The 25,041-nt window shown below is 38.3% G+C and overlaps 1 protein-coding gene and 1 long non-coding RNA gene across 5 annotated transcripts in view; one reads left to right on the top strand and one right to left on the bottom strand.

Annotated features, from left to right (window-relative positions):
- RAVER2 (ribonucleoprotein, PTB binding 2) overlaps nucleotides 1-25,041 on the top strand; it is a 92,364-nt gene that overhangs the window by 31,139 nt on the left and 36,184 nt on the right. For all 4 annotated transcript variants that reach the window (XM_079133685.1, XM_079133683.1, XM_079133686.1 and 1 more), the window contains exons 4-5: nucleotides 637-828; nucleotides 7,458-7,581. In XM_079133685.1, the coding sequence (XP_078989811.1) occupies nucleotides 637-828; nucleotides 7,458-7,581 (316 nt within the window). The remainder of the gene's footprint in view (nucleotides 1-636; nucleotides 829-7,457; nucleotides 7,582-25,041) is intronic.
- LOC306659555 overlaps nucleotides 5,312-25,041 on the bottom strand; it is a 288,601-nt gene continuing 268,871 nt past the window's right edge. Inside the window, exon 2 of the long non-coding RNA XR_013763334.1 lies at nucleotides 5,312-5,546. This is a non-coding gene — a long non-coding RNA (uncharacterized lncRNA). The remainder of the gene's footprint in view (nucleotides 5,547-25,041) is intronic.

Raw genomic sequence — 25,041 nt, forward strand, 5'->3', positions numbered from 1 at the left:
GAAATAAATCAAGTTCTACATGGCAGCAATTTACTTAGGTCACTTTCAGAAATAAAGGTTGTATGTTACATATGGTTTTAACAAACCTGGGGCGCAATTTTCAGAAATAAGGTTTGCTGTGGTGTACTTGACCAGATTCCTGGGATCTGTCTAAACTACGGAACTAAAAGTTGAATGGTTCCTACTGCCTTTCTACTCTTGAAAATACTAACTTTATTTTACATTGACATGTGTTCCAGTAATTCTTCAGTGTGTTTCATTGGCCATAAATCCACTGAACTTGTTTTAAAGAAAGTTTTCATTACTATGTCCCCATATTTTCCTATTAAAATTTTTCTTAAAATATATATTTTTTCTTAATATTTAGTGACTATTATCATTTGGGCATGGACTGTTAAAATAAATTAGAAAAAAAATCAAAAAACAAAGCTGACAGATGCCTGTTTTATCTTCCTGTCTTCAGGAAGGGTTGCATCTGAGCAATGAGTCAACTTTAGTTTTCATAGAGAAAGAAAACATTATCGTCACCAACATCACATACTAATATAATTGTTCTTGAATTTGAAAATTATTTCTCATAAGTTAATGTTTCTAGTCAACATCAAAATTCCCTTTTAATAAAATGTATTATATCAGTTTGCACAGGATGAAGGTAGTTACGTTGGTGGCTTTGCAGTGGTTGAATATCACAGTGCAGAGCATGCTGAAGAGGTTCAGCAAGCAGCAGATGGCATGACCATCAAGGGAAGCAAAGTCCAGGTTTCCTTCTGTGCCCCAGGAGCACCCGGACGAAGTACATTAGCAGCATTGATAGCGGCTCAACGTGTGGTAAGCAGGATTTTTTCCCCCTCTTTTTTAGGATATAGAGCATTCTAATACTATCTTTATCTATCTAGTTTATCCAAAGTAACGATCATTAATTGGACTATTATTATATTTCTATTACATTGAAGATATTCATCTTTTTTTTAAGTTGGCCAACTAGTATCATCATTAAATCAAAGACAAAGTTCTTACAAAAAAAAAAAAAGTTTGAGTCAGTGTGGTGATGCACAGCTATAATCCCAGCTACAACAGAGGTTGGAACATGAGGATTGCAAGTTCAAGACTGGCCTGGACAACTTAGCAAGACTGTCCCAAAATAAAAATAAGCCAGGCACAGTGGCGCACACCTGAAATCCCAGCGGCTCAGGAGGCTTAGGAGGCTCATAAGTTCAAAGCCAGCCTCAGCAAAAGCGAGGCACTAAGCAACTCAGTGAGACCCTGTCTCTAAATAAAATGCAAAAAGTAGGACTGGGGATGTGGCTCAGTGATAAGTGCCCCTGAGTTCAATCCCAGGTTACCCCCGCCCCCCCCCCAAAAAAGAACAAAAAAAATATATATATATAAAAAGGACCTGGGATGTAGCTCTCTGGTAGAGTGTTCCTGGGTTCAATCCCCAGTACCTAAAAACAGACAAACAAAAACACCAAGAAATTGTATTTAGTAAGTGTATTCATCTTGAGAAAATTTTTGAAGGAATTCCATTCATTCAGCAAATATTTGAGTTGCTATTCTGTTGTGAGTTTTTTATTTATTTGTTTGATTATTTTCCAGTGCTGGGTATTGAACCCAGGGCCTCATGCATGATAGGCAAGCATTCTACCACTGAGCCTCATCCCCAGCCCCTGTTGTGAGTTTTTAATGCCTCTTTTTCAACAAGTGTTCGTAAGCATCCATAACGCAGGTCTCCTCTTTTGCTTACATGGCATCTTGTACTTACTTCTCTGTTGTAACTGTCTACTTAATTCCCTCTCTACTTCTGTAGCCTCAAAGCTCCTTAGAGATGTCAGAGACCATATCTTCACAGCTTTTAGCCTAGTGCTCAGCAAATATTTGTTGATTCAAGGAAGGAAACTGGGGAAGATTTCATGATGAAGGTGACATTTTAGGGTGACATTCAAGAGTGAGTGAGATACTGACATGTGTTGATGGGGGTGGAGGATAGGATTGCCAAATACAGATTTTGCATGCCTTCTATTAAAAATTATTTGTTGTGTGTCTGACTCCAAATTTAACTGAACATCCTGTATTTTTACTTGCTAAATCTGAGACCCCTCAGGAGGGAGGGAGTGGTTACTCTAGGTGGAAAAAAATGCTCAAGGAGTAGTCTGAGCCGAATTTGCACGCTTGGAGAGTGGTACTCAGTCTAGTTGGACCATGTTTAGAGAGGAATGGGTTGAAGCCCGAGAGCATGGACTGTGTGGAGAACTCGAAGAATTTAGGTTGAATTGATAGACAATTTAGAACTTGTATAGACGTGGTGCGACCGAATCAGAGATGAGCCATCTGGAGAGTCATCTGAAAGGGGTTTATTTGTAGATGATCTGGAGAGAGGAAATTAGAGAACTGGACAAGCTCTTGCTCTTAGGCCCTCACTCTCTCATCTCCCATCCTCTTCCTGCCCCTACCCTCTTCCACTCATCCTGGTCCTCGATCCTTTCTCTCGTTTGTCTTAGTTAGCTGTCCCCTTCGAGGTTCTCATTCTTATATCCTTATGTAATTCACTGCTTCCGCCATTGTAATTCACTGCTTCCACCATCAACTTCATTTCCTCTGGTGAAGTTGTCTCTTCATGGCGATCACTATGCTGAGCTTAAAACGCAGTTTGTCTAGTCACCTACTTCTGAAATCAGGGCCCTGTGTCCTCTTTGAGAAAAGCAAACAGTGGGGTAGCTTGATGCCATCATGGACAAATGGCATGTGAAGGCCAGGTGTTGAACTCATTCCTTCATCTTTTCTCATCCGTGCCTGCATTGCCTGCTTCCTTCTCTGCTCAGTAGCATTCATTCCGCAGGTACTTGTAGGTTACCCACGACATGCGCTCAGAGATGTCTGGACTCACCAATGAACGAAGTCAGTGAAGATCTCTGGGAGGCTGGGGAGATAGCTCACTTGGTAGAGTGCTTGCCTTGTAAGCACAAGGCCCTGGGTTCGATCCCCAGCACCCCCCCCCAAAAAAAAAGAAAGAAAGAAAGATCTCTGCCCTCTTGGAGGAAGGGCTGGGCCTCCTCCTGCTCAAACAGGAGCTTATGGCTGTGCCCCATCCTCAGGGCCCTGGATCATTCCCTTTCTACTTACTTTTACTCGCTCCACTAGCTCCATCCCATCAGCTATAATACACATCTTTTCATGTCAATACACATCTTTACCTTAAAAAAGCCCTGTCTAGATATTGACCTTTATAACCATATAACCATAGTTTATTGAACAAAAAGGTCCTGCTCACTGTCACCATTTCTTAATTTTCCATTTTTTCTCTCTGTTGAATACAATGAAGTTTCTGCCTCTACTAGTCAAGTGAATCTGCCCTCTTTAAAATCAATAGGCATTTCTTAATATTTGTACCTTGCAGGTACTTTTTATTCTTTTATTGCTTGATCTCTGACATTTAAAACTCTCCGCTGCCGTGAATTCTGTCACGACTTTCTTTTCCCTACCTGCCTGGTGGTTCCTTCCTTACTCCTGTTTTTCCCCTCAGGGCTGATATCCTACACTTCTGTATTTCACCTTCTGACTTTCTTTCTCTAACATAGTCCAATTGCCTCAATAGTGGCCTATTAAGGATGACGTGCAGACACGTTTTGAACCAAATTTCTCTAAGCAGTAAGTCTATAGTTCCAAGTGCTTGCTTATTAGCCTACCTTCATATTAAATAAATAGTTCAATGTCAGCATTTCAAAAGAAAACTATTTTTCTCTGGGACCTGCTTTTCTATGTTCTGTAACAATTTTATATGTCATCAGTTTATCCGAACTAAAACTATGTGAACCAAAAACTCAGTTAATTATGATTGGTGTCCCTAAGTCTGTATGTCAGAAATTTCAGCAAGTCCTTTCAACTCTACCTCTAAAATCACAAGTCCTTGAGACCTTGTCTGCATGTTGTCACTTCAGTCAGGAAGCCATCTTTTCTCACTAGTGTGATTAGAATAACTTCCCTTCCATTGGATAGATAGGTTTTCTTCTTCTGGTTTGAAAAGTATACATTCTACCTGTATCTTCTTAGCAGTTGTAGATACTTTATATTAGGTAGAGGGGAGTGAAAGGAGAGGATAGGGGTGTGGGGGTAGGAAGGACGGTAGAGTGAAACAGACATTATTACCTCATGTACATGTATGACTACATGACAGATGCAATCCTGCATATTTTAGTAATTTGGGTTTTCTCTCTTGTGGGTTATAAATGTATATGTACACAGATATATGTATATAAATATCACATAAAGTTCATTCTCTTGAACTTTTGTTTGAATTTTCAGTATCTTTGCTGTTTCTTATCTGTTTGATTTGTGTCTCAGAGGAATGTATTAGAAATTTTCATATAAAATTGTTGGCTTTTTCTCCTTATTCTGTCAGTTATTGCTATGTATATATGTAGATATATAGAATGTATTTGAGTATATATTAATTATTGGGTACATATTTGTTCATAATCATATTGATCATTTTATCAGTATTTTTGGTTTTATTTTATTTATTTTTTGCCTTGAAAATTTTTGCCTGACATTGCAATGGCTACTTCAACTTTCTTTTGGTTTATGTTGCCATCCCTTTCTTATATTTTGTTTTAGGTATATAACCCCTTTTGTTTTCCCTTCCCTTCAGTAGGATAGATAAGGTTTTCTCCTTCTGGTTTGAGAGCTATACATTCTATGCATATCTTCCTGGGGGTTGCCCCTAACTCCTTAAAGAACACTCCCGGGTATATCAGTGCTGTCTTCTGCTGAAGTCACTCTTACCTGCACTCAGTTCCTCCATCCTGCCTTACTACCACCGTATAGGTGTCTACATTTTTACTTTAGAAAAATGCCTTTAATATCATCTTGTTGTTTTATGACACTATCTTTTATAAACAAGATTAAAATGATAATTACATAGATTAATTTCCACATAACAGGCAATATTGTTTTACCTTTCTTTTCTCATCAGAGTACTTCTTCCAAGGACTCTTTGAAAGATGTATTCATGTGGTTATCCCTTCTGATGATGTGTATAGCTGGGAAGATTTTCATTTCTTTCTGATACTTAAGTACTAGCTTAGCTAAATACAAAAATCTAGGTTCAGAACTTTTCTCCTGTAATACATTGAAGATACAAGTTCATCCTCTCCCTGAGTCTCATGCAGGAACTTTGAGAAAGGAGTTGCTGTTGATCCTTATTTCTTTGGAGTTATTCTCTTTCATATTGGAAGCTTTTCACAGTTTTTCTTTGGGTTTGATGTCCATAAATTTTATGACAAGAAATGTGAAAAGATGCAGGGCTTTTTAAATATTTATTTTTTTGAACATCCTACTTGGGACATGTGAATCCTTCCATTTGGTAGTCTTTAATATCCTTCAACATAAATGAGATATTCTCAGTTATCATTTCTTCAGAGATCTCCTTCATATTTTCTCATCAGGATTCTTTTTTTTTTTTTTTTTTTTTTTTGGTGGTGCTGGGGATTGAACCCAGGGCCTTGTGCTTGCAAGGCAAGCACTCTACCAACTGAGCTATCTCCCCAGCCCTTCTTATCAGGATGCCTTTTATGTAGATATTGACTCTTCTACCTCTGTCCCTGTCATCACCCTGCTTATGTTTGTTTTCTTGTACTTTTTACCTCTTTAACCTGATCCTTCAGATTGCTATTTTATTTTTTAATCATACACATATATGTATATATTCTTCTACTATTTTACTCATCTGTTAAATCATAGAGTAGAGTTTCTTCAGCTTGCTCCTCTAGAATGGTGATACTAATACCAACCTGTAGAATTGTTTCCGAGGAGTGTGTGATCTAACCCACGTGAAGTGGCGCTTTTATTTTTCTCAGTGTTTATGTTTCCACACCCATTGTTGCTCACCAGTTAGTCTTTATGACTGCATGGCTTTGCTTCATGTTACTAATAAAAATTCATTTTCTTTTTAGACTTCCTTGCTATATCCTGTCCATTAATTTTGCCTTCTCTCTTATAAGCAGTCCAGTTTGTTACCTTTATTTTTGAGCAGTTCTAGTTTCTAAATGTCTAGTTGCTGTTTCCTGTGAACACACACGTCCTGGAGGCAGCTATCAGCTTCCTTGTATGTCAGTGTTTATGGTATGGGGCGGGGTGCGGGAGCTGGGAGTGTAGCTGGGTGGTAGGGCATATGCCGCATAAGACCTTAGGTTCAGTTCCACCCCCTCAAAAATTGTTGGGTGGGAGAAGGAATAGACAGGGTAGAGGAAAATCTAGGACTTAGGCTAGGGTCGGGGAAGGCAGGCAAGGACCTCAGGCAGAGATGCTCTGCTTTCACCGTCTGGATTTGGCCAGGTGCTCTGCCCACCGCAGCCAGACAGCCTGCAAGAGCCTCTCTCCTCTCCCCTCCCCGCCTGTGCTCAGTTCTGCCTCCCTCCTGCACCTCTTCCACCGCGCCCTGTGGGTGTGCAAGGGAGGAGCTGAGGAGGCTGGGACCATGGGAAGGAGGTTTCCATTGGCCTGGCTGTTCTGCTCACACTAGCATTATCTGGTGCCCACTGTCCCTGTCCTTGTGTGCCTCCCCACCATTGAGCCATTGGTCTTATGGCTGTCACTGGGCAGTGCTGCTCTTTTCTGTGGTGCTATGCTGGCCAGGGGAGCCATGCTCCCTCAAGGCGGTGCCGAGGGAACCTCACCGTTCTGATGTCCGTCCCTGATTCATCCCCTGCAGGTCCAGGCTCTCGTTCTCCTGTGTACCTTCGCCCCTTGCTCTCTCCATGAGTTTCTCACTGGTCATATGCCAGTTTCTCCCTTTCCCTCTCGATTTCACTGTATCTGGGCTGGAAGAAGGACCCAGTTGTCCCTGTCAGTTCTCCTTTTTCTCAGGCTAGAAGTTTATGGTTTTCCTTTTATATTAATATCCTCATATATCACCGTGGTTATAAAAGCTGAAAACAATTTTTAGGAAGCTATCCATTATATACATGCAAAGCCAGTTCATCTTAATCTCAAATTGGAGCATTAAGTTAATGAAATTAAGATCTTTTAGTATAAGAAAATGCTGATTTGCTAGGCAACCCACATTGTTAGACTTTATATTAGCAGTATAGTAAGATTTTCCTATTAGCATCAAAGTGGTCTCGTTATAACAACACATGATCCCCTTGTTAACAAATTCAGATGCCCTCAACATCTATTTGTATTTTATGAAGAGATTGATTCTACTGAACTTTTTAGTCTTCTTGAAGCCCATTGGAATTTAGCTGAAATAGTCTATGAAGATTTCATGTCCTATGTGTGATAGAACATCTCAACGTGTAATTGAGCACTGTGGTAGAAAGTGTACAACAGATATACAACACAAAACAGATTGTGTTTGTGAAACAATAGATCTTAGATGAATGAGAATTTCTGGAAGAAAGCCTTTAAAATTCTGTCTTTTGAACTTGGTCTAATGTTTCTTATTTCTGTATTTACTGAAGATGCACAGTAATCAAAAGGGATTACTTCCAGAGCCAAATCCAGTACAAATTATGAAAAGTTTAAACAACCCCGCCATGTTGCAAGTTCTTCTACAACCCCAGCTACAACGAGCTGTCAAACCAGGTAAGTGCCACACATTCTGACTAAAAACAGTGTTGGCATGAAGTTAATACTGCTGCTTTACATTCGAAATGTGAAAAGTACATTTATATGTGGGAAAAAAACACACTTCAATTAGTCTAAAATACTTAATTTTCCCCAGACCTATTAGTGAATTTTAACTGATAATCTCAGGTGATAATATATTTTAGCTATTTTTGGTAGGTACAACATGCTTATGTGTTTCCTATTTTTTTTAACCATTAATAAATGTTAAATATTAAACCTTAAATTTAGCTTATCACTTAAAGTATTAGTGATAATAATTAACATACTACATTGTTGTATGAAGTATATTTCTATATAGTAGCTTCAGCAGAATTACTATGTAAAAAGTGCTAAAGGTCGCCAGGCACAGTGGTGCATGCCTGTAATCCCAGAGGCTTGGGAGGCTGAGGCAGGAGGATCGAGAGTTCAAAACCAACCTCAGCAATGGCAAGGCACTAAGCAACTCAGTGAGACCCTGTCCCTAAATAAAATACAAAGTAGGGCTGGGGATGTGGCTCAGTGGTCAAGTGCCCCTGAGTTCAATCCCCTGTACCAAAAAAAAAAAAAACAGTGCTAAAGGTCTGTTTCCTCTTTATTCTCCCCCCCCACACACTTTTTTTTTTTTTTAACACACATATATATATTTTTGTAGGTGGACACATACCTTTATATTATTTATTTATATGTGGTGCCAAGGATCGAACCCACGGCCTCCCATTGCTTGGTGAGCGCTCTATAGCTGAGTCACAATCCCAGCCCCTGTTCTTCCCTTTTTGATGTAAAAATTCTTTCACTCCATAGCAAACGACAAAAGCATTATTATTGTCTATGTATTATGCCAATCTTTATACTATCAGCCTATTTAATATTCTTTGGTAATAGCTTACTTTTTGAAATGCACAATGTACTTTATATACACAAAATGTCTATTTTGGCATTGTGAAGAATCGAGAGCTGATATTCAATACTTAAGTTTAGAAAAAATATGTTTAGAGTAAATATATAATACATTTATTCTGTTTTAATCCCAGCTGGCCTAACATCAACTCACATACTGCAATTTTCTAGCATGACCTAATTACTTGATGTTAACATGAACCCCACAAGTTAGAGTCTCAGTCCTCCACATGAGTGCCCCACTTTAGAGCCCTAGCCAAAAATTCAGGGAGTCCCCAAGGCCACTCCACTCCTGACCAACTAGCTATAAATTTGGGAGTTCCCAGCCCCCTCAACAGAATGATTCCTAGAAACTCAGGAAAGCACAATATTTATGATTATAGTTGTATTTTAAAGGACATAACTTAGGAATAGCCAAATGAAGAGACACTTAGGGTTTTTATCCTAAAGGAATCTTGAATTGTATCAAAGTCTTTTTTGTGTCTAGTAAGATGATCATGTGATTTTTATTCTTGATTCTTTTGTGTGCCACATTATGTTTATTGATTTGTATATGTTGAATCATTCTTTTTTTTTAATTCATTTTTATTGTAAACAAATGGGATACATGTTGTTTCAGTTTGTACATGGAGTAACAGCATACCATTTGCATATTCATATATCTACATAGAGTAATGATGTGATTCATTCCGTTATTTTTTCCTTGCCCCCCACCCCTCTCACCTCTCTTTTCCCTCTATACAGTCCCTCCTTCCTCTATTCTTGCCCCCCTCCCACCCCCCATTAAGTGCCATCATCCACTTATCAGTGAGATCATTCCTCTTTTGGATTTTTGAGATTGGCTTATCTCACTTAACATGATATTCTCCAATTTCATCCATTTGCCTGCAAATGCCATAATTTCATTATTCTTTATAGCTGAGTAATATTCCATTGTATATATATACCACAGTTTCTTCATCCATTCATCAATTGAAGGGCATCTAGGTTGGTTCCATAGTCTGGCTATTGTGAATTGAGCAGCTATGGACATTGATGTGGCTGTATCTCTGTAGTATGTTGAACCATTCTTATATCCTGGGAATGAAACCAACTTGATGATGACATATGACCTTTTGAACATGCTGTCAAATTTGATTTGCAAGTATTTTATTGAGAATTTTTGCATCTGAGTTCATCAGTGTACTTCTTTGGTTGTGTCTTCTTGGGTTTTTGTTTATTTATTTTTTAAAATTTGTTCTCTTTAGTTGTACATGACAGTAGAGTATATTCTGACATGTTATGCCTACATGGAGTATATCTTATTATAATTAGGATCCTATTCTTGTTGGTTACCTGATATGGAGTTTGACTGGTCATGTATCTATATATGAACATAAGGAAGTTATGTCAGATTCATTCTACTGTCTTTCCTATCTCCATCCCCACTCCCTTCCCTTCACTCTCCTTTGTCTAATCTGCTGAACTCCTATTCTTCTCCTCCCTCACCCTTTGTTGTGTGTTAGCATCCACATGTCAGAGAGAACACTTGACCTTTGGTTTTTGGGGATTGGCTTATTACACTTAGCATGATAGTCTCCAGACCCATCCATTTACCAGCAAAAGTCATAAAGTCATTCTTTTTATGACTGAGTAATATCCATTGTGTGTTATATACCACATATTCTTTGCCTATTCATCTGTTGAGGGGCACCTCGGTTGGTTCCACAGCTTAGCCATTATGACTTGAGCAGCTATAAACATTGATGTGGCTGTGTCACTGTAGTATTCTAATTTTAAGTCCTTCTGGTATATACCGAGGAATGGGATAACTGGGTCAAATGGTGGTTCCATTCCAAGTTTTCTGAGGAATTTCTATACTGCTTTACGAGTGATTACACCAATTTGCAGTCCCACCAGCAATGTATAAGTATACATTCACCCCCACATGCACTCCAACTATTTTTACTTGTATTCTTGATAATTGCCATTCTTTTTTTTTTTTTATTTTTTTGTGGTGCTGGCGATTGAACCCAGGGCCTTATGCTGGCAAGGCAAGCAGTCTACCAACTGAGCTATATCCCCAGCCCCTAATATCCCCAGCCCCTGATAATTCCCATTCTGACTGGAGTGTCTTCTCAAGTTTTGGTAAGAGGGTAATAATGGCTTTGTAGGATGAGTTTATAATTACTCAAATTTTTACTGAGGAATAATTTGAGAATTGGTATTAGTTCTTCAAAAGTCTGGTAAAATTCAGCAGTGAATCTATCCAGTCCTGGGCTTCCTGCCCCAACCCCTAGACTTTTTATTACTGCTTCAATTCCAATATTTGTTATTGATCTATTTAGGTTTTTGTATGTCCTTTGTTCAATTTTGGTAGATCATATCTTTCCAGAAATTTGCTCATTTCTTCAATATTTTCTAATTTGTTGCCATATAGTTTTTATATTATGTAGTTATATTCTCTAATAATCCTTTGAATTTCAGTGGTGTCTATTGAAATGTTTCCTTTTTCATCTCTAATTTCATTTATTTGGGTCATCTCTCTTTTGGTTAGTTTAGATAAAGGTTTGCCAATTTTATCTTTTCAAAGAACCAACTCTTTTTTTCCCTTGTTCCTTTGTATTGTTCTTCTAATCTCTATTTCATTTGTTTCTGTTCTGATCATTATTTCCTTCCTTCTACTGATTTTGAGTTTGTTTGTTTTTTGCCTTATTAGGTTATGCATTTGTGATCTCTGTATTTTTTTGGTGTAAGTACTCATTGCTATAAACTTCCTTCTTAGCATTGCTTTCAGTGTCTCACAAGTTCTGGTATGTTGTGTTTCTATTTTCATTTGATTCAGGAATTTAAAAATTTCCCCTCTGTTTATATATTTTGTATAATTTTCTGTATAATTGTATATTCTGTATAAATTATGTAGTTTTTCTTGCTGTTGATTTCTAGTTTCATTCCATTGTGATCAGATAAGATACAAGAAATTATTTCAGTTTTTTGAACTGTTTAGATTTGTCTTGTGGCCTAATATATGGTCAATTTTGGAAAAAAAGTGCCATGGGACAATGAAAACAATGTGTATTCTGCACTTGTTGGGTGGACTATTCTGTAGATGTCTGTTAGGTCTATTTGATTTATAGTATAACTTCAGTCTGATGATTCTTTGTTGATTTTCTTATATGGATGATTTATTGGTGAGAGGGGTATAGAAGTTGCTCACTAGTATTATATTGGGGCCTATCTCTCCCTGTCTAGTGGTGTTTGTTTTATAAAATTGGGTGCTTCAACAATCAGTGCATATGTATTTATAATCATTATACCTTCTTGACAAGTGTTCCCTTGATCAATGTATAGTGACCTTTGTATCCTCCTAACTGATGTTGTGTTAGTCTTTTTGCCAGATATAAGTATAGCTACTCCTACTTCTTTTCCATTCCATTTGCTTGGAGGAGTATTTTCTATCCTTTCAGTATGTCTTTTTCTTTACAAGTGAGGTGTTTCTTGCAAGTGATGTATTGTTGGGTCTTGTCTTTTAATCCATTTAGTCTGTATCTTTCAATTCCAGAATTAAGATCATTTACACAGTATTTTCTTCTATTATTTTGGTTTTCTTCTGGTTGTTTTTAATATTTTATGTTCCATTTCTTTTTCTTGTATTCATCTTAGAAGTCTGATGGTTTACTATATTGATAATGTTTGATTCTTTTCTATTTCTCATTTGCATGTCTACTCTTCTGGAGAGATTTACTCTTTAACATGCTCTGTTGATTGTGTTTATCTTTTTTCCTTTTTCTGGGTATAGAATTCCCCTTAAATATCTTCTGTAATGCTGGTTTAGTGGTCATGAATTTCCTTAGTTAATGCTTAGATTGGAAGGTCTTTCTTTCAACTTTGATACTGAAGGATAATCTTGCTGGGTAAGCAATCTTGTTTGGAAGTTCTTTTATTCCAGAACTTCAAATACATCATGTTCTCCTGGCCTTTAAAGTTGCTACTGAGAAATATGCTGTTAAATGTGACTTGGCACTTACTTCTTGCAGATTTTAATCTTTCTTTGTCCTCTACTTTTGACATTCTAACTATGTCATAGAGAACTTATTTTCTGGTCACATTTACTTGCAGTCCTAAATATCTCCTGTACTTGGATGTCTAGGTCTTTCCCAAAATTTCGGAAATTTTTCTGCTATTATTTAATTGACTATGTTTTCTATTCCTTCAGTCTTCTCCCTTGGGTATGCTGATTATGCTGGCATTTGATCATTTAACAGTGTCACAGAGATGGTCTTTGTTCTTCTCTTCATTATGCCTTTTTCTTTATTTCTGTCTGACTGTAATATTTTGTCAAACTTGTTTCTGAGCACTAATATTCTTTTACTAAATGTAGTCTGTCGGGGAGGCTTTCAACTGAGTTTTTGTTTGTTTATTTGTTTTAATCTGACTTACTGAACTTTTCATTTTCAAGATTTCTCTTTGGTCCTTTTTCAAACTATGTGCTTACTAAATTTCTCATCCATATCTACATTGTCTTCCTTGATTCATTCAACTGTTTTTCTGTATTTTTGGAGTTCTGTGAGTTTTTTGTAAAACATTCTTTTGAATTGCTTTATCTGGCATTTCATCCATTTTAATATCTTTGCCATCTGTTACTATAGCATTATGCACTTTAGAAAGTATCAGATTGCTTATTTTTTCATTTTTTTTTTCATGTTGAGAGTTGTGCATTGATTGATAAGAATATCTCTTCTACTTTTATGTGAGGGCCTTTTAAAAGTAGCCTTCTCTTCATGATGTGTCTTGGGATGTTGATTTGTTATGTAGAGTTGAGCTTAATTCCAATTGAGCTTCATAGTGTGATCTCCCTTTGGATTCTGGCTGTGATTATGAGTTTTGGTACAAAGAATACTACAGCAGAACCTATGGGGTCCACTTTCTTGGTAGGTCTAGAAACAGTAGGGTTCCTCTGGTAACTTAGGCAGTGTAGAGGAGTAAGTGGAGCGCACCACATCTGGTTACTCCTACAAAGGGAGTGGAAGTCCTTATCAGGGGGTAGGTTATTTCCATGTGCACTGCTGATATTGGCTCTGCTACATGAAAGTAATTCTGACACTGGCTATTCCAATTTTGGTGCAGGACATGAAGCAGTTATCCTTAGTTTAGACACTGATGCAGTTCTTGGTGTTTCACATGGAGAGGTGGGGGTCAGAATCAGAGCTTCCCTCTGTGGTACTCAAATCCAGTCTTGTCAGTTATGTGTGATTTGAAGGGTGTGAGAGTGACCAGTGCTGAGGACCCTCATAGGTGCAGTGTCCACAGCAGCTGTTATTTCTCCCTGCTGTTACCATGGGCTTGGAGACTCCCTTGGAGTCTGACATCCTGTTCCTAGACAGGTTATTGGCAGGTTATTGTCCTCCCTATTCTCTAAGTGAAGTATCCACCGAGGTTTGATCAGGACTAGGTCATGATTGCAGCTGAATATAGTTCCTCTCAGCTGGGCTGGAAGTGTCACCCAGGCCTAATACCACAAAAGAAATGAACAACAATAAAATACCAACAGCAATAGTGCTGGAAAGAAAGGGGAAAAATACAGAAAAATTTTTTTAAAAATTTGAAGTTAAAATTAAAGAAGAAAGAAAGCAGGAGAAAAGTAAAAAGGGGGGGAAGTGGGGGTGAGAATTAAAAAGTAAGAAGAGGAGCAAAGAAAAAAGTATACATAAACACATCAAAATTTCTTCTCTGGCAAGGCACTTGCATGAGAGGGAGAGAATGGTTGATTGCAGCCTAAACCAGAGCTTTTGCGTTGCTCACTGTGAGGTGGGGAAATCCTGGTGCTGATGTGTGTTAGCAGGCTAGCTCTAAGCTCTGAAGCTTTTTGGGCTGTGCATTTTGAGGGAGGAGCAATGCTGGTATGTCCCTGGATGTCCCCGTGGGTGGGTTGAGGCTATGGAGCTACAAAGATCTGTGCTAGGGTTGTAGGCGGGCGTTCCTTATTATCCACTGCCCACAATCCAGTGCCCCCAGACTTGGCTCCCATGCTGTCACATGCAACTGTTCACTGCCCCTGTTTACTCCCCCAGACTCTTAGCAAGTTTCCTGAACCGCCAATTTTAAAGGGAAAGCACTTTCCACTTTCCTCTATGTCCAGTTTCCCACTGTAAAGAATTCTCAGTGGGTGTGTGTCACAGTCTCTCTCTCTCTCTCTCCTGGGTCAAATTGATTGACAGGCAGTGGCTTCCTTGGCCAGTGCAGTCAAATTGCCAAAGGGTCTCAGAGATAGGAAAATGCGGGGACCTCTGGATCCCAGGGTAGTAAGCTCAGACAATAAGACTCTTCTCAAGGTGACTCCATGTTGCAGCTCAGTGGTAATATTCTGGGAAGTGCAGAGAGCCTCTACAGAGCCAGCACTATAGCACCTCCCAGGTCCCTTGTCTGTTCAGACCACATGTCTGCAACATACCCAACGCTCTACCTAGTGGAGCTCCCTGGGTCTCTTCCTTGCACCTGTACCCCTTCCAAGGGCTGCCATGCAATTGTTGCTGGGCACTCTGTTTCTCCCCCTGTTCCGTTCTCCAGAGTCTCTGGGTTTCTCCAGGTCCCTTTCTCTACACTGTTGACTTCCAGTGCTCTTCCATGGCTGCTCACTTCAACAAGCAGCGACACTCCTCTTGGTTTGGTTCTATCTTGTGGACAAGCAGGCAAGTGAGTACTGGTGTCTCTAATCCACCATCTCGAATCTCTCCCTTTCTCTTTGCATCTCTGTGTCTTGGTCTTTGTGCTTCTGCCTTATGTTACTTAGTTCATTATGAAGGATGCTAGAAGGATACAGTTGAAGAGATGCACAGAGTGATGTGTTGGGGAAGGGACATGGACTGTGTGTTCATTTACTCAGGAGCTCCCTGAACCCTCTTCTTTTGGGTTTCATTTCGTAAGCATGATTGAAACAACTGTGTAGAAATGTGATTGGACAAAAAGCATACGATCAAACCCTAAAAGAGTTCGGGGAAACCAGGCCCATTTTCTTTTCCTTTTCATGCAACATTCTTTCCTCTCAGGTGTGGGACGGGACCCCTTCTGAAGTGGGGGTCTTTTATGGTCTACTATCAGACAGGGTAGGTCAGAAAGTTCCTTACAGCCAGCTCCAAGATAGAAAGGTAGGGGAAGATTAGAGTTTCTGTGAGTGGCCTTAGAGGGAGATATGGGCCAGGAACTGCAGGTGACAACCCAAAAATGGGTATCATAATATCACATCTGGGTTTTCTGGTTGTCCTAAAATATGGTGTATACGGACACAAAAATCTCCTGCAGATTGGTCTTAATCAGCACAGAATGCAGTGGTATTTTGTTCCTGTTATCAGCATATTCTATTGATGCAGTTCAAGATCTTACGAGTGTTTAAGGAAGGATACCACACTTTGGGGTCTGGCAGAAAGCATTATCCACACCTTCAGACTCTGGGCCTCTTTAGTAATTCCTCCCCAGGATTATTTTTGTCTCTTCACCTAAGGCTAAATGTTCTCTACTGTTTTTCTACCTGAATCTACATATGGCTATATAGGAGCATACTTTTTATGTTTAGTGCTACTTTCTCAATTTTAAGTAAAATGGTTCAATATTACCATGACAAAGAAATTATATCACCAAAACTGGCTTTTTCTTTGTGTGAGTTGGCAAAGGAAGAGGATTACGTCCCTGCCTCACTTGAGTGTGCACAAAGCTGGAGAATGTCCAGAATGTTTCTGTTTCTTTTTCTTTTTTGGTGGGTGGCCCTGGAGACTGAACTTTGAACTCAGAGCCTCCTGCAGGCTAAGCATGCACTCTACTGGTAGCAGGAGTTATACTCTCAGCCCCAGGAAGGTTTTTGATCTTGAGGAAAAACAAAGTATCTTATTAATCAGTAAATTCCATTTGTGTGTCCTTTACTATATTATAACTAGATCATTTACTCTATCAGAACTTGACTGAGCAAACTAGAATAATGATAAAGAATTGTAATTCTTTCTACCTTTGCCCCGCTTCTTTCTCACTGTATCACTTTTCAGATAATGGATGGGTTTGATGCATTTACTTATTTAATTTCTGTTTCTTCTGCTACGACGGAAGGCAGGATCTCTGTCTTGTCCATCACAAGCACCTGGAGCTATACTGCCTTTTACAGTTAAAGGTACTCAAGGATTTGTTCGTGAGCTCTAGATCTTCCTTTGCACTCTGCCCTTCAATTTACACCTTGTAAGTTCCATGTGGCTTATGTACATTTCTACTTTTCTAGTCTGCCTTCCTTTCAGTCTCATTTGCTCTGCACATTTCTATCAGATTGATTTCCCTCCAAGGTCCAATTTGATTGTGTTACTCTAACCAGACTAATTCTTTCTCTTCAATACAGATATTTCAACAACCTTCAAAAATACAATATAATGTGAATATTCTAGATTTCTTTCTTTGTGTGTGTTACAAATTTAACAATTATGTAATCATTTATCACCTGAACTACATATAATTTAAATATTTTTAGTTGTAGATGGACACAATATCTTTATTTAATTTACTTACTTTTATGTGGTGCTGAGGATTGAATCCAGTGTCCCACACATGCGAGGCAAGTGCTCTGCCACTGAGCTACAACCCCAGCCCTTAAACTATATCTTTAAAAGAGCTTTACTGAGTTATAAATTGATGCATATTGAACTACACATATTTGAAGTGTGCTAATTGGTATGTTTGGGTGTATGTATACACCCATGGGATTATCACCACAATCAAACAATGAATGTACACTTTACCTCTAAAAGTTGCCTTTTGCTCCTTGGTTAGCCACCTTTTCCCTTGTCCCATCTCCCCAAGAATGGCTGATTCTGTCACTATAGGTTGTATTCTCAAGAAGTTTGTAAATAAAGGAATCATATTTTTTGACTTCTTTCTCTCAAGCTTGCTATTTTTAGGTTCTGTATTGCATGAATCAATAGTTTTTCCTTTTTATTATTGAGTAGTATTCCATTTCATAATTTGCTCTTCAATTGACTTAAACATTGAGATCATTTCTAATTTAGAGCCATTTCAGTAGAATTGCTGTGGATGTCTGTGTACTAGACTTTATGTAGACTTACATTTTTATTTTTCTTGAATAGATATGTTTTTATTTCTCTTTGATCTGAGTTATATCACAGATGTATGTTTAAGTTTCAAGAAACTGCCCAATTTATTTCCAAAGTGGTTGAGTCATTTTGCATCTTTACCATCAGTGTCTAGGGCTCCTGTTTGCTCAGTATCTACACTAACATGTGGTAAGTTCGACTTTTTAGCGTCAGACTTTCTTTTGGGTGTATTTCTTTCATTTTCCTTTCTTTCTTCCTTTCTTTCTTTTCTTTTGATAGTATTGGGGACACGATGCTACCCCAGCCCTTTATATATTTTGAGACAGAGTCTTGCCAACTTGTTGAGGCTGGTCTTGAACTTGTAATCCCCCTGCCTCAGCCTCCAGAGTTGTTGGTATTACAGGTGTGTGCCACTATATCCAGCTTCTATTGGGTATATAAATGCTATCTTACTGTGGTTTTTACTTGAATATTTATTTGACTAATTATTTTGAGCATCATTTATGGAGCTAGTTTGCCATCTATATCTTCATTGATGACATTTCTTTTCAGTGCTTTGCATACTTCAAAATTGTTATTGTCTTATTTAAGTTTTCCTTCTTTATTTTAGATATGAGTATTCTGTTGGAAATGTGGTTTGCAAATACTTTCTCCCACTGTGTGTGTTATCCTTTTATTTTTTTTTAATTTATTTTTATTGTAAACAAATGGGATACATGTTGTTTCAGTTTGTACATGGAGTAACAGCATACCATTTGCATAATCATACATTTACATAGAGTAATGATGTTTGATTCATTCCGTTATTTTTTCCTTCCCCCCCACCCCTCCCACCTCTCTTTTCCCTCTATACAGTCCCTCCTTCCTCTATTCTAGCCTCCCTCCCCCCTCCCATTATTGTCATCATCGGCTTATCAGTGAGATCATTCGTCTTTTGGATTTTTAAGATTGGCTTATCTCACTTAACATGATATTCTCTAATTTCATCCATTTGCCTCCAATGCCATAATTTCATTATTCTTTACAGCTGAGTAATATTCCATTGTATATATATACACACCACAGTTTCTTTATTCATTCATCAATTGAAGGGCATCTAGGTTGGTTCCACAGTCTGGCTATTGTGAATTGAGCAGCTATGAACATTGATGTGGCTGTATCTCTGTAGTATGCTGATTTTAAGTCTTTTGGGTTTAGGCTGAGGAGTGGGATAGCTGGGTCAAATGGTAGGTCCATTCCAAGTTTTCTAAGGAATCTTCACACTGCTTTCCAGAGTGGCTGCACTAATTTGCAGCCCCACTAGCAATGTATGAGTGTACCTTTTTCCCCACATCCTCTCCAACACCTATTGTTGCTTGTATTCTTGATAATCGCCATTCTAATTGGGGTGAGATGGAATCTTAGTGTAGTTTTGATTTGCATTTCTTTTATTACTAAAGATGGTGAACATTTTTTCATATATTTGTTGATTGCTTGTAGATCTTCTCCTGTGAAGTGTCTGTTCATATCCTTAGCCCATTTGTTGATTGGGTTATTTGTATTCTTGGTGTAGAGTTTTTTGAGTTCTTTATAGATTCTGGAAATTAGTGCTTTATCTGAAGTATGAGTGGCAAAGATTTTCTCCCACTCTGTAGGCTCTCTCTTCACATTGCTGATAGTTTCCTTTGCTGAGAGAAAGCTATTTAGTTTGAATCTATCCCAGTTATTGATTTTTGCTTTTATTTCTTGTGCTAAGGAAGTCTGATCCTAAGCCAACAAGGTGAAGATTTGGACCTACTTTTTCTTCTATAAGATGCAGGGTCTCTGGTCTGATTCCAAGTCCTTGATCCATTGTGAGTTGATTTTTGTGCAGGGTGAGAGATAGGGGTTTAGTTTCATTCTGTTGCATATGGATTTCATTTTCCCAGCACCATTTGTTGAAGAGGCTATCTTTTCTCCATTGCATATTTTTGGCACCTTTGTCTAGTATGAGAAAATTGTATTTATTTGGGTTTGTGTCCGTGTCCTCTATTCTGTACCATTGATCTACCTGTCTATTTGGGTGCCAATACCATGCCATTTTTGTTACTATTGCTTTGTAATATAGTTGAAGTTCTGGTATTGCGATACCCCCTGTTTCATTCTTTCTGCTAAGGATTGCTTTAGCTATTCTGGGTTTCTTATTCTTCCAGATGAATTTCATGATTGCTTGCTCTATTTCTGTAAGGTACGTCATTGGGATTTTAATTGGAATTGTATTGAATCTGTATAGCACTTTTGGTAGTATGGCCATTTTGACAATATTAATTCTGCCTATCCAAGAACATGGGAGATCTTTCCATCTTCTAAGGTCTTCCTTAATTTCTTTCATCAATGTTTTGTAGTTTTCATTGTAGAGATCTTTTACCTCTTTGATTAGATTGATTCCCAAGTATTTTATTTTTTTTGAGGCTATTGCAAATGGAGTTGTTTTCCTCATTTCCCTTTCAGCTGTTTCGTCACTTGTGTATAAAAATGTTTTAGATTTATGCATGTTGATTTTATAGCCTGCTATTTTGCTGAATTCATTGATGAGGTCTAGAAGTTTTCTGGAGGAGGTTTTTGGATCCTCTAAATATAGAATCATGTCATCAGCAAATAGTGACAGCTTAAGTTCCTCTTTTCCTATTCGTATCCCTTTAATTTCTTTAGTCTGCCTAATTGCTCTGGCTAGAGTTTCGAGGACAGTGTTGAATAGAAGTGGTGAAAGAGGACATCCCTGTCTTGTTCCCATTTTTAAAGGGAATGGTTTTAGTTTTTCTCCATTAAGAATGATGTTGGCCATGGGCTTAGCATAAATAGCTTTTACAATGTTCAGGTATATTCCTACTATCCCTATTTTTTCTAGTGTTTTGAGCATGAAGGGGTGTTATATTTTCTCAAATGCTTTTTCTGTGTCAATTGAAATAACCATATGATTCTTATCCTTCAGTCTATTGACATGATAGATTACGTTTATTAATTTATGAATGTTGAACCATCCTTGCATTCCAGGGATGAACCCCAATTGATCGTGGTGCACAATTTTCTTAATATGTTTTTGGATACGGTTTGCCAATATTTTGTTAAGGATCTTAGCATCTATATTCACCAAGGATATTGGTCTAAAATTTTCTTTCCTTGATGTGTCTTTTCCTGGTTTGGGTATGAGGGTGATATTAGCTTCATAGAATGAGTTCGGTAGGGTACCCTCCTTTTCTATTTCCTGGAATACTTTGAGAAGTATTGGAATGAGTTCCTCTTTGAAGGTCTTGTAGAACTCGGCTGAGAATCCATCTGGTCCTGGACTTTTCTTGGATGGTAGATTTTTAATGGCTTCTTCTAATTCATTGCTTGATATTGATCTGTTTAAATTGTGTATATCCTCCTGGTTCAGTTTGGGAGGAGCATATGTCTTTAGAAATTTGTCAATGTCTTTGGTAGTTTCTATTTTGTTGGAATACAGATTTTCAAAGTAGCTTCTCATTATGTTCTGTATCTCAGTGGTGTCTGTCGTGATATTTCCTTTTGCATTATGTATTTTAGTAATTTGAGTTTTCTCTCTCCTCTTTGTTAGTGTGCTAAGGGTTTGTCTATTTTGTTTACTTTCTCAAAGAACCAACTTTTTGTTTTGTCAATTTTTTGAATAGTTTATTTTGTTTCAATTTCATTGATTTCAGCTCTGATTTTAATTATTTCCTGTCTTCTACTACTTTTGCTGTTATTCTGTTCTTCTTTTTCTAGGGCTTTGAGCTGTAATGTTAGGTCATTTAGTTGTTGACTTTTCACTCTTTTCTGGAATGCACTCCATGCAATGAATTTTCCTCTTAATACTGCTTTCATAGTGTCCCAGAGATTTTGATATGTTCTATCATCATTCTCATTGACCTCTAAGAATTTTTAAATCTCCTCCCTGACGTTTTTTGTTATCCATGTTTCATTTAATAGCATATTATTTGGTCTCCAAGTGTTAGAGTAATTTCTTTTTTATTTTGTCATTGATTTCTACTCTCAGTCCATTATGATCTGATAGAACACAAGGCTGTTTCTCTATTTTTTTGCATTTCCTAAGGGCTGCTTTGTGGCATAACATATGGTCTGTTTTTGAGAAGGTTCCATGTGCTGCTGAGAAGAAAGTAAATCTGCTCGTTGATGGATGGAATATTCTATATATATCTATTAAGTCTAGGTTATTGATCGTGTTATTGAGTTCTATGGTTTCTTTGGTTGGATTTTGTTTGGAAGATCTGTCTAGTGGTGACAGCGGTGCGTTAAAGTCACCCAGAATTATTGTGTTGTGGTCTATGTGATTCCTGAAATTGAGAAGGATTTGTTTGATATACAGGGATGCACCATTGTTTGGGGCATAAATATTTACTATTGTTATGTCTTCCTGATTTATGGTTCCCTTAAGCAGTATGAAATGTCCTTCTTTATCCCTTCTGAGTAACTTTGGCTTGAAGTCCACTTTATCTGATATAAGGATAGAAACCCCCGCTTTTTTACTGAGTCCATGTGCGTGGTAGGTTTTTTCCCATCCTTTCACCTTTAGTCTGTGGATATCTTTTTCTATGAGATGAGTCTCTTGCAGGCAGCATATTGTTGGGTCTTTCTTTTTAATCCATTCTGCCAGTCCATGTCTTTTGATTGATGAGTTTAGGCCATTAACGTTCAGAGTTATTATTGAGATATGGTTTGTATTCCCAGTCATTTGGCTTATTTTTGGTTTTTAAGTTGGTTTGGTTTCTCCTTTGAGTGGTTTTTCTCTAAGGTAGTTCCTCCCTTTGCTGACCTCCACTGTTGTTTTTCATTTCCTCCTCGTGGAATATTTTGTTGAGAACATTCTGTAGTGCAGGCTTTCTATTTGTAAATTCTTTTAACCTTTGTTTATTATGGAAGGATTTTATTTCATCTTCAAATCTGAAGGTTAGTTTTGCTGGGTATAGGATTCTTGGTTGGCAACCATGTTCTTTCAGAGCTTGAAATATGTTGGCCCAGCCCCTTCTAGCTTTTAGAGTCTGGGTTGAGAAGTCAGCTGCTATCCGTATTGGTCTCCCCCTATATGTAATCTGATGCTTTTCTCTCGTGGCCTTCAAAATCCTATCTTTATTTTGAATGTTAGACATTTTCATTATAATGTGCCTTGGTGTAGAGCTGTTGTGATTCTGTGCATTTGGTGTTCTGTAAGCCTCTTGTATTTGATTTTCCATTTCATTCTTCAGGTTTGGGAAATTTTCTGATTTATTTCATTGAATAGGTTGTTCATTCCTTTGGTTTGTAACTCTGTGCCTTCCTCAATCCCAATAATTCTTAAATTTGATCTTTTCATGATGTCCTATAGTTCTTGGAGATTCTATTCATGATTTCTTACCATCTTCTCTGTTTGAGCAACTTTATTTTCAAGATTCAATATTTTGTCTTCATTGTCTGAGGTTCTGTCTTCCAAGTGGTCTAGTCGTTTGGTGATGCTTTCCATTGAGTTTTTTATTTGGTTTATTGTCTCCTTCGTTTCAAGGATTTCCATTTGGTTTTTTTTTTTTTTAGAATCTCTATCTCTTTGTTGAAATGATCTTTTGCTTCCTGCAGGTGCTCTTTCAGCTTATTGGTATTATCATTCATAGCCTGCATTTGCTCTCTTATCTCATCCTTTGCTTCACGAATCATCTTAATCATGTGTAGTCTGAAGTCCTTTTCTGACGTTTCTTAACATACTGTCATTGGATTCTATTAATATAGAATCTAGATTTGTTTGGATCATTTTCTTCCCATGTTTTTTCATGTGGATCATGTATCTTCCCCACTAGCACTGCAGATCCGGGGTATTGCAGATTTCCCCCTATAGGTTTATAGTGGCCCTATAGGTTTCCAAAACCCTTTCTTTAAGGGGAGATCAATATTAGCAGTGCTCAAATCAGACACTGTGCAATCCTAGACCAGATAGCCCCTATGGGGACAATAACAAAATTGTCATAGTAAACAAAATGAGTTCAAATATTATCTTTGGTAAAACAAACAGGTTTGTAATAAGGTCTGCCGTTTCTAATGGAGGACAAAGAGGATGCAGAGGGATGTAGAATGTGGCTGTTAATGGGATAAGAAAAGAATATACAGAAGTTCTAGATAATAGAAAGGGTGAGAGTGTAATCAAAAGAACTTGGATGTTAGCATGCAAAAAAGGGAGAAAGAGACTCTGAGGGAACAGATAAACAAAAGGAAAAGAGAGCAAGAAAAGTAAAGAAATAAAAACTTAAATTTTTTAAAAAGGAGAAAAAAGAAAACCCACTATATAATAGTCATATACTAATGAAACCTCCCAGTGTTCAGTAGCCTGATGCATGAGAGGTACCTGACAATGAGCTTCAAGCCTCCTGCAGGCGTCGCAGGATAGGATTTGCCCCACCCAAAGATCGGAGCTCCAGCTTCCAGGATTATCCAAGATGGCTGCTCTGGCTTCGAAATGTGTTGGCAAATGGGGAGCTGCAGCTCAGAGGTGGACGTGGTCAGCTGGAGGTCCTGGAGATGGGATGCGGTTGGTCCGGCAGGGGTCCTGGAGGTCTGGTGTGTTTGGTGTGGTTTTGGGATCCTGGAGGCCAGGTGCAATCAGTCGGTCTGGGGTCCCGATGATAGGGCACAGTCAGTTGGTCTGGGGGTCCTGGCGGCAGGGAGCAGTCAGTCAATGTGAGGGCCCCAGAGGCAGGGAGTAATCGGTCGGGCTGAGGGATTCTGGAGATGGGGCTTAGTCAGTCCGACCAGGGGTCCTATGGGGCCTGGCTGTTGTCTCAAAATGGCAGCAGCCATGTGTACTCAAACCTGCAGGTACTGTAACAGTGAACTTCCAGGCAACAGCAGGCAGCTGGTGCTCCACGGGCGGTCGGCGATCAGTTTGCTGACTGTTTTCTGACGATCAGGAGGTGAACCTGGAGCGTTGGGTGATGGATAGGTGTAAGGCAAGCGATGGTCAGACGAGAGGCAGGCAAATGGTGGATGATAGGCGCCTGACAGTGAGCAATCTGCACTCAAAAAAGTCGTCTATATGCTGGCAGACTGCAGGTGATCACAGCAGACAAATGGGGTAAACACCAAGGGATCGATAAGCAGCAAAAACTGCCTCACCAAGAAACAGATATCCTCTGCTTGAAACCGGAGTTACAGAGAGGCAAGGAACACAGCCTCCCTCTAGTCCGCCATCTTGGATCTCCTTTATTTTCTTAACAATGTCTTTTGAAGAGAAAGAATTTTTATTATGATACAGTCCAATTTATTTTTTCTTTTTTCTTCTTGAAGTAAAACTATATTATTTTATCGAGTCCTTTCTTCTAATGTGTTTTATACTATAGATTTCCTCTAAGCACTGCATCTCACAGATTTTGATGTATTTTCATTCTCATTCATTTCAAAACTACTTTACATTTTTTGATTTCTTCTTTGACCCACAGGTTACATATGTTGCAAAGTTTGAGGGCTTTTCAGATTTTTTTCT

Source organism: Sciurus vulgaris (assembly GCF_902686455.1).
Source record: "Sciurus vulgaris genome assembly, chromosome: 1".
NCBI classification, from domain to species: Eukaryota; Metazoa; Chordata; class Mammalia; order Rodentia; family Sciuridae; genus Sciurus; species Sciurus vulgaris.